Raw genomic sequence first — 18,280 nt, 5'->3', positions numbered from 1 at the left:
TCTCGCCACGAGTTACAACCCATGTAAATATATTTGTATTCTTTCATGCTAGAGTTGTACAAATGAGGGTACTTTCTAACCTCTTCGCACAATTTATCGTCTATGTAGGCCTCCATTGTCGCTGTAGCTCGCATGCGTTCCGGTCTGTTCTGTTTATGCAGGTTTTCTTTGACTAACTTTGAATCGATGTCCCCAGGGCAAGGTTGCCACCTTGTGGATAAACAAATTACTGCAATTAATTACAAGCATGCTACTGCAAGTAACTACAAGTACGCGCTGTTACAAAAATCCAGCGGTGTGCATATAGTACACGCATACTCTGTTGATGACGAGATTCACGAAATTCATGTCACGCACACTGTACGTAACGTGTTGACCAGTTTTATGATCAAAGTGATGATTGAGTGATGATACAGTGATGATTGAGAGAGAAATCATCAAAAGCCTGATTTATGATATTTTCATACTCAGATTTCTTCTAAAATTATGTATGGATAATCAAGTAAACCTAAATTGCTTCAGTCCATTAAGTGTTCATCTTGAAATATTACTAACAATATAAAAGTTATTCTTATATTTACTTTGTAAAAATCAGTAAAACTTTCACAGCAAAAAGACACATGTACCACAACCTGAAGATAAACTATCAATTAGACAACAGAAAGCATGTAGTAGAATGTGTACAACAGGTTTTTCAGCAAAGTTTTGATCGTGTTGGTAATACAGTAGGCTTTATAGGGTTATCTTCCATCAACAAAACTGAATGATAGTAAATGTAGACCACATAAAGATTTTCTCTTAATTTTTTCTCTTGCATTTTGTGTTCTTGGCTCTAGTAATGCCAAGGTGGTGGGTTTGATTTTTGTTGATACTGATACACACACACTTGCACCTTTATTGTGTTTGCATACATACAAAATGGCAAGAATTGAAATCTACATGGCACGTGCTACTCTGTTTTCCGGTGTGGTCTTTTTCTCCTCTCTGAATTCAGTCTCTTGCTGAAATCCTGTTCCTTTGTGTCCGGGTCATGACAGAGGCATAAAGCCATTGTAAGGCTAACGAGGGCTCTCGTGGTGAACAGCAGGAAGACACCACTAAAGACATTACACAGGGCTTCCTCTGTTACTGTGACCACAGAGATATAATGAGTATACATGCTTTCCTTGTAACAAGCTGTGCTATTTGTTCTTGCCATATTGTTAAAATGACATAAAACTGTATATATGGATTATTTAACGTTTGCAATGTGACACATTTGTGGCACAGAATATTCAGTGGGGATATTAGCCATAGGGATTTGATTGGATTGTGGATGTTATATGATATTGGTTAATATTATTTATCCATGCTCACACAGCCTTGGTATCATCAGCAGAAAAGACAAGGAGTTTCAGACATTACGTGTTTGTGGACTGTTACATTTTGATCAAAGACTAAAAAAACAAACTCTTGCATTCTTTAGAGTAACATGCACATATGAACTCGCATTAAGATGTTAAGAATTTTGTTTTCACATTGTTTTCAAGGCTAAACAATAATTCAGACATTTGGTTTATGATGAACACTGGAAATGTGGTGAACTTGAATATTGTGTTGTAGTTGTGTGAGGGCTGAATGTGTCATTTAGGGGAACAGGTGTCCATGGTTGTAGAGAATTACTCTTTCTGTCTTTGCTATACATCACACAGAGAGACGCAAGGGGTCAGAGTTCATCCTGGGGCATTTCACTCTCTCTTTGTTGTCAGTCTTCAAAAGCACATTGAAAAAAAATGGCATGGAAAGAATTTTAACTCAGAAATTGCTAGCAAATTTCACAAATACCAAGAATCTGAAAGTAACTCATTGAATTAAACATACAGTTTTGAATTAGAAAGACTGAAATGTTTTTTTAAAACATACTCTAATAACACTGGTCTGCAGCCAAAATGTTTCTGAAATAAATGTAGTCAAACTTTATTAATTCTGGGTCACTGAGAACGAAAACAATGCTTAAAATTGTTGATTGGCTCTAGTTTTCAAGATACGGTACTGGGTCAGTATATACGACCCTTGACTTGGAAATAGCAGAGGATAAGTGAGTTATAAAGGGAAGGGATCTCAATTTAAACTGGAAATGACTAAAATACATCTTTGACTGGAACTATGACTGGGTTTGGGCAGTAATTGCTTTTTAGGCAAAACAATGATTGATGTAATCTGGGGCCGCTAAGACTAATCTTACAAGTTAGTCATCAAATTTTTTTCTTTAAGACTGTTCATAACTTTTTTGAGTCTGTAACATAAAAACATGGATTAGTCTAATTTGATACTGAAAAGTAAGACTGACTGCCCCTTGACTAAATGCTAGTGGGTCATACTAGATCCTAAGGCACCATCTTAGCATAAATGGCTATGATTTTGCAAATGGCCCATGAAGCTGGTATTGCGTCATATATGATAAGCATTGCATCATGTTATTCCTAGAAGTCATGGATGATGCAATCATAATGAAGCTTACATCACTCTGCTGAACAAATTGCCCTATATCAGCTCTAAAAATCATGCAGGGGTACAAAACTTAATTCCTGGATGGCCACCGCCCTGCAGAGTTTAGTTCCAACACACATACCTGTAGTTTTCAAATAAACCTGAAGGACTTGATGAGCTGGATCAGGTGTGTTTAATTAGGGTTGAACTCTGCAGGACTGTGACCCTCCAGGAACTGAGACTCCTGTCATACAGTGTCATGTTCTCTTGTCAGTGTTTTATTTTGGGACACATTTCTGTTTAGCCAAAGTGAGCAGAGATGCTTCGTGCTTGTGTGAACAGTTCAGATAAATTCAGATGGAGCAAATAGAGCCCATCGATGCTTGCAGACTATTGCTGGACAGGGACAAGAGATGCTCCATTTAAGGAATACAAGAAACAAGCCAAGAAGTAAAGAGTAGACACTTAGTGAATAGGACTAAACTTTGTACATAATAGCTTTCTGCCTTGTTTTTCATAATAAATTTTATTTATATAGCCCTTTTACTTATATACATAGATGTAAAACATAAAAACTTAAATATCTTGGAAACAGTACCCAATCAGTTGTTTTAATTATCATATTCGAATTCAGCACTTCAAAATACATAATAAATAGCACATTTTTTCTCTGAAGAAGACGACTTCTAAAATATTGTAGACCAGTGTAATCTTTGTTTTATTTAAAAATCATTTTGACAGTGCAATCCTGTATGCTCATAAAAAACCTTTGAACAAGTATGGCCACAATAAATGCAAATAATAATATGCACATAATTATTTTGGTTTCATTTGGTAATGCACAATATTATTTTGCAAATAACAGGTTCTCGTTTACAAAATGTAAATTGTAAGCCTGTTATATTCTTATGTTCTGTGTTTCTTATGAAAATAAAATGAAATGAGTTTTATGTTATGTATTTCCAATTTTTATATAGTCAGTCTTCTACATTATTGTGCCAGAAGAGTAGTGTAAGTTGAGGCCTTTTTCCACAAACTTTATTGATGTCCTATCAGAGATAATGATTAAATCCACTGAACTGATATGTAACCGTAGAACCCACAGACATGTTTGTTAATAAACCTGACTTTTGTAGTTTATATGCAAAGGCAATGTTTGATGTACAGTCTGTATAACCTTAAGTGGATGTGATCAGCTGTGTCTGGAGTGCTGTAATTTTATGTAACAACATCCTGCACAGGGACTACAGATGCAAATTAGCTGTTTAGCTAACTCTGGCACAACATTTGTGTTGTGCATGGTCCCTGTTAAATAAATAATAAAAAAAAAAAAACATCTTCATATAATAGATGCTAAAAGCTTTTACCTGACTGAGTGAATTTTGACAGCCAGATGCCTCAGGCATTCCTCCTTTAATAAAGACAGCAGAATGAAAGAGACAGACAGCTGCGCTGTAAAACATGTTTAAGCATTAAACATTTATCAACCATTATTGTGTACATTTTAACATATATACATATATTACATATAGAATTTAGACTAAGATTTGTTGTTTAAAGCTCAAAGCACTGGTTTTATAACTCCCTCAGGCCTTGAAGAGTCAGTATAAAAGATGGAGGCTGTAAATGGTAATATGGATATATTAATCTCTAGTGTGAGTGTATAAGTGCCCACTGCTGAACATGAAAATGAACACAGATTTACGTCTTTGTGTTTTGTCTCTTTCAGTCACAGATGAAGACACCGTTAAAAGGTACTATGCCAAGTTTGAGGAGAAGTTCTTTCAGACATGTGAAAAGGAGCTTTCCAAGATCAACACATTCTATTCAGGTATTGTTTTCTATGCATGCCCTTTAAAAAAAAAAAAAAATAATATATATATATATATATATATATATATATATATATATATATATATATATATATATATATATATTAATTTCTTTAAATGGTACATTTAAAATGTCTTTAAATGTACTTTATTTTGTGGAGAGATTGTTAATGTATACAACATTAATTAAACAATCTCTCCAAGTACACGTATCCATAATCAGTCTTACAAATAACTTTTTGAGGATTACAAGAGAGCCTTATTCCGCATTGACCATCATTAATAGATAACTTCTAATAATACTAACTGTTTGGCTTCTATTATTGCCTTCATTCTGTAACCCATAAATGGCACAAGTGGAAACAAACTTTACTGTGCGTGGTTGAACTGCAGCTAAATGTCGGCGTGAAGGGATTCCCTGTGCATGAGGTCAGGGTGTACGGCACTATTTGGGAACATGATGTAATATGTAATGCCTGCCATAGACGTTTTAACATGAGTCAAGGGGAATAGGCCTACACTATGTTTGGACTGATAATAAATGCACTGCAACATAAGCTGTGTTGTTGCATTGACATCAGGGCAACAGGAATGTCTGATCACTACTGCCTCTAGTGGCTGGTTAGTGGATAGAACGACAGACATATATTGAAAGCTTGAGATTGATGCTTTGTTTGCATGTTGATGCATTGTTAGCATGCATCATAAATGAGAATATAACAATAGCTAATTCTGCTCGAAATTAAAATCTCAAAATGAGATGCGACAGAGGGATCAGCATTTATACTGAAACAAAGAAGCAGATGTACATTAATAATTTAACACGAAAGGAAAGCATTAATTCTGCTGATAATCTTGTTTAGTCTTTTTATCCTCCAGTTGCCACTGAAAATCATTCACTCCCTCAGTGCTGCAGGTTTGATGGTCGGACCAAAATAAACTCTAATCGAGTTGCCCAGCCAAAGAAAGCTGGCAAGTCCAGTAAGCTGGAAAAATCTCTGACCCCATACTTTATCTTATTCTGTCCTTTTGAAAAACACGGATGTTTTTCCACAAGGGCAAAATAAGATAAAGCTTCCTTCACTCGAAAGTAGTACAAGATAAAACAGAAAGATGTCAAAAAACATAAATGTTAGCCAATATACAATGTCATTCTGCATATATTGTTGTCCATGCATACAGAGGCCTGTTTTCAAGGTTTATGTAGTGATTCGCAAGGCATTATCATATTTGATAAATTAGAAACTGAAATCCATATTAGGATGGCAGCCGCTGTTACTGCACCATAACTAATTCTGTCTGGTTGACCCAGACTGTGTTATGGCTGAGACCCCTGCCTCCCCCTGAGTGGTCCTGAATTAACAACATAGCTTGTAAACCTTCAGTACATGCAGTCTTTGTCCCAGTGGATGAGATCTGCTAAGCACATAAATTCTTAGCACCATCTTAGCCACGATCAGCCTGCAGAAGCACAGACCTCAGTTAGACTATTATAGACTACTTATTCAATTGGCATGAAAGAGTTTGTGCCGTTCATTCGATATGTTGTACTGTCCTAAGGTCACATCTTCTATTCACAGCCAATGTTTTTCCTGGACATTCCCTATATCAGCCAGTGCTATATGTCTTACTTTTTTAGGGGTTCAAGCACGTAGTGCTGAAACCCTATTGTAACTGTTAAAATTTACTAGGATCAGCATTCTCCCCTAAAAGTGATCGGCGGATCAAATCGTAAGTCGTAGAGGCTTGAAACTTTGAGGGTTGGTAGTATTCGCACCATCTACAACATTACCAAGACTCACCCCGATCGGCCTGACAGGGGCGCTACAGCGGTGAAAAGTATGTAATTTTTGGGGGTATTTTGCTTGTTTTGAAAAACCTACTTTTGCAAACTAGTCCTAGGTTTTTGGACTGATCGGAAACAAACTAGTGCAGCAAGACTTCTAAGGTTTCTAGGGCCCGCCAAAACGTTCGAAGTGGGTGGAGCCACTTTTACTAAAATGGCTATAACTCATGAATAGGATGATATATTTTCACCAAACTCAGCACACATGCGTAAGAGCTCATTCTGTGGTCGCATGAAAAAAGTATGCTGTGACTGGCCACTTAGTGGCGCTATAACATGGAAAAAAATTAAAATAGCAATAACTACACAACCCTTACCCCCGGTTTCACAGACAAGGCTTAAAGGGTTAGTTCACCCAAAAATGAAAATTCTGTCATTTATTACTTACCCTCATGCCGTTCCACGATTAATGAAGATTAATGAAGGTCTTACGGGTCTGGAACGGCATGCGGGTAAGTAATAAATGACAGAATTTTCATTTTTGGGTGAACTAACCCTTTAAGCTAGTCCTAGACTAAACTGCATGTTTGAGCTGATTTAACTGAAAGCAACTTGCACTGACAAATCTTAAAATATGTTAGAGCCATTGTTTTGTCTCATGATTCACACCTGTAATGTTTTTTTATAGTGTACGTTTATAAAAGCTACTTAAATGTCCTAATTGAACTAAGGCCTAATCCTGGCTTAGGCTAAGCCCTGTCTGTGAAACCGGGCCTTAGTCTGATTGACTTAAAAAAATTGGCATGCGGTGTCTTTGTCCAAGGTGCCAAGACTGCCTTTGAGGACATTTGCGTATCTCGAAAAACATGGCCGGCGGCAGCCAATTAATTTTTGAGCAGCTATCAGACAAGGTTAATGGAGACTGATTGGAACGAAACTCGCTAGGCCAGTTTGACTCATGGACAATGAGGCCTGTGAGAAATTCGAAAGAAATTGGCCACCAGGTGGCACCTTCACATTTTTCACTTGCGTAAAGGATTGTGTATAGCGTAATTTTCCGCACACGCCCATGACATTCGTACCACATGGTAGATCTCCTCATTCCGAGCAACTTTGCCTCTAGGACCGCTGCTGTCCAAACCAACCTTGGCGAACTAGTCCTAGGTTTTTGGCTCAACCTCGATAACTGTTAAAAAGCTTTAAAAAAACATATATTTTTATATGGTAAATTTCATGTATTGGCTGAAAATGGTCTTTTCCATCTATGATGAATACCTTTTTACGCATGTGCTTAAAGGACTTAAAGTGCTTGAACCCCGATAATTGCTGCTCGCAGCTATATTTTTATTATTATTATGGACATACATTTTTAATGCTTTGCAATTTTTTTTTCTGTGGCATTTGTTTGCAAATTCTATTTGTCAACTTTACAGACTGTCAGCCTTTAAGCTGGCTAACATAAATTGGGTTTTGCTGAAGTAGGAAAAATGACTTGTGATTGTCTTTGTAGCATCTGTAAAAATGAGTTGAAAATTATAAACCAATGTAATGTTTTGCCATGTATTCCATTATTTTTCAGCAAGTTTTTATGAAAGTTTATGCAAATTTTCAGCTGTTCTTATAAAGAAAACCACAACATTTAAGGGAAAAAAAAGTTTAGATTTATATGTGTAAGAATATATATAATAAATAACATTTTTAAATAATATACACATAAAAATACTATAAATAATATATATACATTTATTCTTTTTATATATATATATATATATATATATATATATATATATATATATATATATATATAAGAATAAATGTATTTGAATTGAGAACTTTTAAAAATTGGGATTCTTCATACAATATTGGCTGTTCTAGAAGAAATCCCTGAGGAAGTGCACAAAATAGCGTTGACGATACAAAGCATGGCAGCTCTCCTCCTCATTCTCCTTTTCAGCCTGGACTCTGCCGTCTCTCACTGAGCGTTATAACCCATATGGCAGCAGGGCTCCCAGTATTTACTTGTTGAACCTAATACCCATTTCCTTCCTCTGAAAGTGAGATGGGTGAGCAGGCTCCTGTTCATCAAACTGGACTGGGATGCAGGCCAGCACGGATAATGCTGTCTGAGATATCACCCTTACAGGAAGAGGCTCATCTCTGACAGGAAATCTGTCTGCTTTGCTTTCCTGTTGATGGGTAGAATGAGGGATTTATTTGTCATGCAAAATGGATTCTGGTGCATCTCATTGCACGGTTGTAAGCCAAGCAGGCTTTATGTCTCTCAACAGACATAGTTGGATAGTTAATACATTTTAAGATTGTCTTTTTCCATCCTGGCGTACACCCAGTTTTCAAAAATCATAATCAAATCAAATAATATTTGTCAATAAAACTGAATTATTAATATTTCTTTCTCTTTTTTTTGATCTTCACAGAGAAACTGGCTGAGGCGCAGCGGCGCTTCGCAACTTTGCAAAATGAGCTGCAGACGTCTCTGGATGCCCAGCGGGAGAGCAACGCTCCAGGGCTGCGCAGTCGTCGCAAAACGGTGTTGCCTTTGTCCAACAAGGAGCGCAACAAGCATCGCAACATCAAAGACCTGCAGCTGGCCTTCAGCGAGTTCTACCTCAGCCTCATTCTCCTGCAGAACTACCAGGTCTGATATTTGTCATGTTTTTTTGTTGTTGTTCTTCTGAATGTTGACCTTTTCCTGACTCCCTCTTGGGTTTTTTGGTCCGTTTTTTTTTTTTTTTTTTTGGTTCTCTGTTGAGAAGAGCACTCAAAGCTCAACATATGCTGCTCTTTTCAGCTGGGTTTTCATTCATTTTATCTTCATTCCTGCACACTTTACACATGTTATACATATTTCCATGTTCTTTTATGCCCATATTTCCATATTATCCTTCCATCAGTTTAGAAACATTTGACTTAATTTATGTTTGTTATGAATTTAAATCCTTTTTGAACTAAAGCATTCCAAACATATTTCTCAGCCAAACCTCTTTGGACTAAAATTTAATTTTAATAATAACACATTCACACGTTCACTGTACTCTGATGTCAGTTAATGGTCACATGACATGCAGGTAAACAAATAAAATACTTTTTTTTAGTGTCTTATTTTGATTTGTTTATATTTTAAAATTTATTTTATTTAAATTTCACACTTTTACAATTTATGTAATTGTTAGCTTTTCATGAACCAGTGAACCAAGGATGGGAAACCCCAATCTAAAGGTTTATGGTTGAATTCTTGAAATAAATTTCATACACACATATTGGTTGTGCTTACATATGAATTTCTTTACAAAAGTGACATTTAAATGGATAATGCATAGTGAACAAAATGCAGTCAGCAGGTATCCAGCATGTGAATTGCAAAGTACAAAATATCCCAGGATACACCAGATGTCCAGAGCGCAGAGCTGGAATATTAATTTGTTTTCGTGACTTTTCTTCCAAAATGTCTAATTATTTATTACATTATCCTAAATTGTGGAAAATAGCAATAATAAGAAATGAGTAGACACGTCTCAATGTATAGAACTAGAGGATTGTTCTTTTCTGTTATTAGATGTGTAGCATCTTTGCTCAATTTCACATCTTAATTCCATATTCTGATTTACCCAAACCTCATACAGAATCTGAACTTCACCGGATTCCGCAAGATTCTGAAGAAACATGATAAGATTCTGGACACACAGCGTGGAGCCGATTGGCGTGTGGCTCACGTGGAGGTGGCTCCATTCTACACCTGTAAGAAGATCACACAGCTCATCTCTGAGACCGAGGTAGACTTCCTGTCTCCACGTTTAGACTTTTGACTTCCCGCTCACAAGATAATCAGTTTGTGTTGGTGTTACTGTAAACTCCCGCAGCTGCTGAAAGTGATAAATGAAGCTTTAGGGCAGAAATGATCAAACTGAAATGTGCTGTCTGACCTTTGACCCTTGTGTGCCCAGGCTCTGGTGACCACAGAGCTGGAAGGAGGTGACCGTCAGAAGGCCATGAAGAGGCTGAGGGTTCCACCTCTTGGAGCAGCACAGGTGAAAAAAGAAACTCACATAGTATATGCAGACACAGAAAAGTGATTGTCCACCTCAGACTTTCATTTGAATGCTATTTGTTTATCTTCAATGCCTTTTAGGTGTATGAGAGGCCATTTTAATAGCTTGAAAAAATATACATAGAATTTAACATCTGGTTGATGCTTCATAACTTTTGAAAACTGAACTATCCTCCATGAAAAATGTTACTTATGTTTAGGTTCTCAGGACTTCCTAATACAAACCCGATTCCAAAAAAGTTGGGACACTGTACAAATTGTGTAAAAAAAATGAGTTGATTTTAAATTTCATGGCATCAACACATCTCAAAAAAGTTGGGACAAGGCCATGTTTACCACTGTGTGGCATCCCCTCTTCTTTTTATAACAGTCTGCAAACGTCTGGGGACTGAGGAGACAAGTTGCTCAAGTTTAGGAATAGGAATATTGTCCCATTCTTGTCTAATACAGGCTTCTAGTTGCTTAACTGTCTTAGGTCTTCTTTGTCACATCTTCCTCTTTATGATGCGCCAAATGTTTTCTATGGGTGAAAGATCTGGACTGCAGGCTGGCCATTTCAGTACCCGGATCCTTCTTCTACACAGCCATGATGTTGTAATTGATGCAGTATGTGGTCTGGCATTGTTATGTTGGAAAATGCAAGGTCTTCCCTGAAAGAAACGATGTCTGGATGGGAGCATATGTTGTTCTAGAACTTGGATATACCTTTCAGCATTGATGGTGCCTTTCCAGATGTGTAAGCTGCCCATGCCACACGCACTCATGCAACCCTATACCATCAGAGATGCAGGCTTCTGAACTGAGCGCTGATAACAACTTGGGTTGTCCTTGTCCTCTTTAGTCCGGATGACATGGCGTCCCAGTTTTCCAAAAAGAACTTCAAATTTTGATTCGTCTGACCACAGAACAGTTTTCCACTTTGCCACAGTCCATTTTAAATGAGCCTTGACCCAGAGAAAACGCCTGCGCTTCTGGATCATGTTTAGATATGGCTTCTTTTTTGACCTATAGAGTTTTAGCCGGCAACGGCGAATGGCACGGTGGATTGTGTTCACCGACAATGTTTTCTGGAAGTATTCCTGAGCCTATGTTGTGATATCCATTACAGTAGCATTCCTGTATGTGATGCAGTGCCGTCTAAGGGCCCGAAGATCACGGGCATCCAGTATATGGTTTTCCGGCCTTGTCCCTTACGCACAGAGATTGTTCCAGATTCTCTGAATCTTTGGATGATATTATGCACTGTAGATGATGATAACTTCAAACTCTTTGCAATTTTTCTCTGAGAAACTCCTTTCTGATATTGCTCCACTATTTTTCGCTGCAGCATTGGGGGAATTGGTGCCCATCTTGACTTCTGAGAGACACTGCCACTCTGAGAGGCTCTTTTTATACCCAATCATGTTGCCAATTGACTGAATAAGTTGCAATTTGGTCCTCCAGCTGTTCCTTATATGTACATTTAACTTTTCCGGCCTCTTATTGCTACCTGTCCCAACTTTTTTGGAATGTGTAGCTCTCATGAAATCCAAAATGAGCCAATATTTGGCATGACATTTCAAAATGTCTCACTTTCAACATTTGATATGTTATCTATATTCTATTGTGAGATTTGTAAATTATTACATTCCTTTTTTATTCACAATTTGTACAGTGTCCCAACTTTTTTGGAATCGGGTTTGTATAAAACATGACAAAATTCAGTCATTTTTCACATGCTAAGATTCTCGGGTTCTACCAGTTGTTTATTTTGATTTCTTTTATTGTAATTTTATACCTATTAATATCAATTTAATGAAAAATAAGAGATTAATTTAATTTCCAAATGTTATTATTTTTACACAACTGAAGACTGAAGTCTCTGGGAAAGTAAAGTCTGTTTCAAAAGAACATAATAAGTAATTTAATTAACATTTATTATTGGCCGAATCAAAGATATTTTGAATTTCAAGTCTATGTAGATTATTTTAGTGATAAATGCAAAATACTAAATCAAAACCAGCATGGAAACAACAAACATGCTAGTCAAAAATAACATAATAGCCCATAAAAAATATGTGAAAAATGTATCTGCAGTGTCTTTTCATGCAGTGCTTTTAGTTGTAGGTCAGTAACAGTTGTGTAAGTCCTCAGGAGCTATAAAATGCAAAAGGCAGCGTGGGTGGAGAGATACAACCTTTGCCTGGAACATCATGTACGATACACTGCAGGAATAAAATACTGCTTTACATTTAATCGGGGGAATTAATTGTCCCCCTGTCCTTTGTATGAAGTAAGTGTAAAAAAAGTATGCATTCGTAAAATGTTCAAAATTAAAGCATCAAGGTTTTTTGAGTTGAAGTCATCTACTTATTTTTTAAAAATGCACTGAACATGCAAATGTTAAGTTGCCATGGCTTAAAAATTATCTTTATTTTAATATTTACCTATGTGTAATTGCTAATGCAAAGTTATTTTTAGGTGTATGTCCTGAAATTTATTGCATTGATCTGTTTTTTTGTTTTTCTCAACCTCAGCCTGCACCTGCCTGGACCACCTTCCGTGTGGGACTGTATTGTGGGGTCTTCATTGTCCTGGCTGTCGCCTTCGTCCTTACTGGTACAGTTTTTAACCTTGTTGCACACTCAGGCCAACATACCAACTATACCTGTTGATTTTTATCTTATCCAGTGTATAAATTCCAGCCTTTCTGCTATTATACGACTCATTAATGATAGAACAGTGCAGTAATTTATACAACCTTGTTGATAATCCAGCCGTGTGACTGATCTTTCCCTCTCAGGTGCTTTTTTCATTCGTAATCAGAACATCTGGCCACTGGTGCGCATCTACCGCGGCGGTTTCCTGTTGATTCAGTTTCTCTTCCTCTTGGGGATTAACACTTACGGCTGGAGGCAGGCGGGTGTCAATCATGTGCTGATCTTTGAGCTGAACCCCCGAAATAATCTTTCACATCAGCATCTGTTTGAGGTAAGACAAGACACATCATGGAGAAGGAAACTTTACAGAAAGTCTGTATATACACTACCGTTTTTTTTTTATAGTTTTGAAAGAAATCTCTTATACTCACCAAGATCAAAATAGAGTAAAAGCAGTAATATTGTGGAATTTTTCAATTTAAAGTAATCATTTTCTATTTGAATATATTTTAAAATGTAATTTATTCCTGTGATAGCACAGCTGAATTTTCTTCAGGGTCACATGATCCTTCAGAAATCATTCTAATATGCTGATTTGCTGCTAAAGAAACATTTATTATTATTATCAATGTTGAAAACAATTATGCTGATTAATATTTGTGGAAATCATGATGCAAAAGAACTGCGTTTATTTGAAATATAAATCTTTTGTAAAATTATATCTTTACTGTCTCTTTTGATCAATTTAAAGGGTTAGTTCACCCAAAAATGAAAATCATCCCATTATTTACTCACCTTCAAGCCATCCTAGGTGTAAATGACTTTTTTCTTTCAGCCAAACACAATCTGAGTTATATTAATAAATATCCTGGCTCTTGCAATCTTTATAATGAGAGCGAATGGTACCCGAGATTTTGAAGCCCAAAAAAGCTCCAGGGGGTTAATAAAGTTTTTTTTGAAGCAAAGCAATGGGTTTTGTGAGAAAAATATCCATACTTATAATTTTCTCACTTGCTTCCAGGTACAGCCGTCCTCCCATTCACAAGAAAGTTGAGTTCCGGCGGAAGGGTGACCTATGACCCGACATATGACATATGACATATGTCCTCTTTTCTTATATCGAAATCCTTCAACATTTTTCTTTAAAACTTCTCGTTTTAGACATCTAATTTGTGACTGTAGTTTTGTTTTGCTTTATCCTCTGCATTTTCGCATTTGTCAATTTTCACCTGAGCTTATGCTACACCTTCGTCATACGTGGGGTCAGAGGTCACTCTTCCACCGGAACTCAACTCTCTCTTGAACACCCGTACGGCCGTTACCAGAAGCTAGTGATTACAGTTTATAAAGTTATAAATATGGATATTTTTCTTACAAAAATGCATCGCTTTGCTTCAGAAGGCCTTTATTAACTCCCTGGAGCTGTATGGATTACTTTTATGATGGATGGATGTGCTTTTTTGGGCATCAAAATCTCGGGTACCATTCACTCCCACTATAAAGCTCGGAAGAGCCAGGATATTTATTAATATAACTCAGATTGTGTTTAGCTAAAAGAAGAAAGTCATTTACATCTAGGATGGCTTGAGGGTAAATAAATTATAGGATGATTTTTATTTTTGGGTGAACTAACCCTTTAATGCATTCTTGCTGAATGAAAGTAGTAATTTCTTTCAAAAAAATCTAACTGACCCCAAACTTTTGAACGGTAGCTATAAGGTATACAGTATTTTGACAGATAAAATAACAGGAAGGAAAGAAAAAACTTCCCGGTTTTGAAAGTCTGGATGTTCAGTTTAATCTTTTCCCCTTTTCTCTTGCTGTAGATCGCAGGGTTTTTGGGGGTGTTGTGGTGTCTCAGCATCCTTTCCTGTCTGTTTGCGGACTACACTTGGCTCCCTATGCAGGCGAACCCCCTCATCCTCTATGGCTTCATGCTGCTCTTCCTCATAAACCCCTTCAAAACCGCCTACTACAAATCCCGTTTCTGGCTCATCAAACTTCTGGTGAGAGACCAAACTTATCAGCAGATGCTGTGAACCCTTTACATATTACACATCTAAAATATTATTGATAAATAGTGAAGAGCCTTTTTCGTTGACATAATGTGGGCAGTTATTATTGCATGCTTAGTAATTGGCTCCATTCAGATATGCTATACCTATTTTTCTTGATCCAATCAATTCCAGATTCCACCCCAAATATCCTGTTTAAAGGGTTAGTTCACTCAAAAATGAAATTTCTGTCATTAATTACTCACCCTCATGTCGCTCCAAACCTGTTAGACCTTCGTTCATCTTCGGAACACAAATTAAGATATTTTTGATGAAATCTGAGAGAATTTACCACATTTAAGGTCCAGAAAAGTAGGTTTATTTATAACATTATAAATGTCTTAAATGTGATTTTGAATCAATTGGATGGGTCATTGCTGAATGAAAGTATCAGTTACTGTGTATGAAACTGTGTTTCAGTGAGGTCTGTGTGCGCGCACGAGTGCGATTATGCATGTGTCTCTTTGTGAGGCATGGGGCAGTGAGGTGAGGGAAAATAGATTGCTGCTCTATCTCTGCGGATGTGAAGACTGTGTCTGTGCAATCATTATTGGGATGGAGCCATCAGCGGCTGCCTGCCTCTGTCTCACTGCCCTCCCTACATCTAATTGACCTAGACTGGAGCCTTATTCCTTGGAGCACACGCAGACACACACACACACACTTCCTGTAGATTAAAACCGACACGTACTGATGGCCAAACAGTGGGTGGCTTTCTTCCCAGAGCTCAAACGCGCTGTCACACTCAAGCTGTGCATTGCACATGCAGCTGTATAACCTTGAAATGTACCTCACATCCAGACCTGTATGCTTAAAACTATTTTTTGTGGACTGCCTTTACCTGTGTCATCAGGTAAAAATAACTGATCAGAGTTTGTGTGGGGAGAAATCGATTTTCACTGGCATTTGAGCCTCAAGAGTATGGTGGCATAGATCGGTGTAGTGCAAAAGTGTGTTGCTGGGAAATGTCAGCACTGCCCCGAAGGCTGAGAGAGGTAACATATTTCATTTCATAGGTAGTGTGAGTGTGCCACAGAATAACATAAAAAAAACAATGTGACTCAAGGGCAACACTGGAATCAATTAATTAATAATGTTATTTATTTATTTATTTTAAATGTATTGTTTTTTTTTTCCTTTTATTTATTGTCTATCATGTAATTTTATTTACAGCTCTTATTTATATGTGCATGCATAAAATTTTAATCTTTGTCATCAAACTTAAATTAAATTATTAGTAAACACATTAGTTTACTGTACTGTTTACTGAGCTTTTAGTATTTGAAACATGAATATTATTAATAGTGCTGTCAAAATTAATGTTAACGCATGTGATTAATTTGTTCAGTTTAACTTGTTAAAAATATTTAATGCAATTAATGCAGCATCTTTTTTTCCGTCATTCTTTTGCTATTGTTACATTATATGATCACGCTCATCTGAGAATCTTCTGTCTGTGTGACACACACACACACACACACACACACACACACACAAACACAACTCAAGTGCACAAAAAGCCACTTGAGCGTGCCAGCCGCATTGAGTTCTCTTTTGCACTAGAACGGACAAAAACACACAAAATTATGCCAAAATGCCCGCTTTGTCGAGTATCCTTGTAGGCACAGTCTTAAATGAGTTAAATAAAGTCTTAAATGAACACAAAGAGTTGTGAGAAAATAGGATGCAGATCCGTGTCATGTGCAGCAGGTCTTAAAGTGACAGCAGCCTAATAAAACTGCTGCCATTAATATTAATCAAACAAAAAAGGAAAATCACTCACTGCTCCAAATTGAATAACTTTTGTAGTGATAAGAATTAATAAAAATTAATCTATAGTTTAATCTAAATTATGCAGTGAAGACTGTGAAGTAACTGCTGATTCTGGATATTTCCTGTTAGATCAAATATTTAAAATATTCTTCTTTATGTTGTTTCTACATTAATTTGGAGATTAAATTAGTGAAATTATTACAATATAAAAATATATTATAAACTTTAATGTTAGGTGTGATTAATTACAGAAAAATGTGTGATTATTTAGTTCTTTTTTTTTTTTTTTTAATCGATTGCCAAATCGAATCGAATCGCAAAGCCACTGGTACAGTTTATCCTGAAGAATCTGACACACAAAAATATTTCATTTAATAATTTATGATCTTTATATAAATAATTTACATAGTTTTATACATCAAAATGGAATGAAGCCTTTTTTCAAACAGTTTTAGCATAAAAATGGTTATTACTTTTTTCATGTGCATCTGTCACTCACAGGCAGCTGTATATGATTTCTAAATATGTAGTCACATGTCAAAAATGTTGACATTTTTGCTGGATTAATGGTGTAACACTTCTAACCCAATCTTCACATATAATAGACAGTGTGTGTTTTATTGGAGAGGTCAATGAGTTGATATTGAAAATCATCAGCCAATAAAAACCCCATTGATTTGCTTTCAGCCAGCTGAGTTCTCATTAATATTTTGCTCGCTGTCTCAGAGTTCACTCTGCCTCAGGGATGAGCTGTTATACATAAAGCACCCTCATCCTGAGAGAAATAGCACTTCAGATGACTTCTGCTGTTTATTATTGTCCACATAAGTACTGTACACAGTATGAATATTTATGCATCATATTTCCTGTGTTTGTTTTTTCTTAGTTCCGTGTATTCACCGCCCCGTTCCACCGAGTGGAGTTTGCAGACTTCTGGCTGGCGGATCAACTCAATTCCCTGGTCATTGTGCTCTCGGATCTGGAGTATCTGGTCTGTTACTACAGCATGGAGCTGCAGTGGGGAGATCGTAGCGGATTACTGCCCTCCACATATGGTAATTGATTCAGAATGAAGCCATCCTATAATGTACTGATTCAAGTTTTGACAGAGTCATTCATGTTAAGCCGTCCCAATTTCAATTTTATATGTAATAGTAGATGAATGGGCGGTTATGATTAGTTGCCCTTGCATATGAATTAAGATTGCACAGGCTGTGTCAACACAGACAGGAGTTCTTCAGGTTCAGTGGAGTAAATCATGTGAAATGGACCAGGAAATTCAGAGCATCAGCGGCTGTCTAATGGTGCAGAAATGTGTCACACCAGCTCAGGAATACTGGAAAATACTGAGAAAGAAAAAGATGGAAAATGAGTGGAGAAAGGCAAAGAGAAAGTGAGCAACAGGGCTCAACTTTTTTTTTTGCTGGTTTGGTCGGATGAATAGTTCAGATTTTTATTTGCAAATATGATAAATAGGCATGTTCATGGTTAGAAAAATATTTAATATTCAATATAAATATTTTTTTAAATTTATTATTTTTTAATAAACTTTATTAACTTTTAGTAAAAGTTAATAATTTTAAATACTACTTTTTTTTAATTTAATGGTAATAATAATAATAAAAATGTTTGTTTTAATGTATTATTATCATTTTTAAGTT

At 36.5% G+C, this 18,280-nt stretch overlaps 1 protein-coding gene across 1 annotated transcript in view; it reads left to right on the top strand.

Annotated features, from left to right (window-relative positions):
• The window catches only part of xpr1a (xenotropic and polytropic retrovirus receptor 1a), a 92,533-nt gene that overhangs the window by 54,528 nt on the left and 19,725 nt on the right, over positions 1-18,280 (top strand). Inside the window, exons 3-10 of the mRNA XM_048209242.1 lie at positions 4,199-4,300; positions 8,523-8,743; positions 9,729-9,878; positions 10,050-10,133; positions 12,670-12,751; positions 12,936-13,123; positions 14,619-14,798; positions 17,506-17,674. Coding sequence (XP_048065199.1) covers positions 4,199-4,300; positions 8,523-8,743; positions 9,729-9,878; positions 10,050-10,133; positions 12,670-12,751; positions 12,936-13,123; positions 14,619-14,798; positions 17,506-17,674 — 1,176 coding nt within the window. The remainder of the gene's footprint in view (positions 1-4,198; positions 4,301-8,522; positions 8,744-9,728; positions 9,879-10,049; positions 10,134-12,669; positions 12,752-12,935; positions 13,124-14,618; positions 14,799-17,505; positions 17,675-18,280) is intronic.

This window comes from Megalobrama amblycephala, linkage group LG12 (assembly GCF_018812025.1).
Source record: "Megalobrama amblycephala isolate DHTTF-2021 linkage group LG12, ASM1881202v1, whole genome shotgun sequence".
NCBI lineage: Eukaryota > Metazoa > Chordata > Actinopteri > Cypriniformes > Xenocyprididae > Megalobrama > Megalobrama amblycephala.
This window is presented reverse-complemented; position numbering and strand designations above follow the sequence as displayed.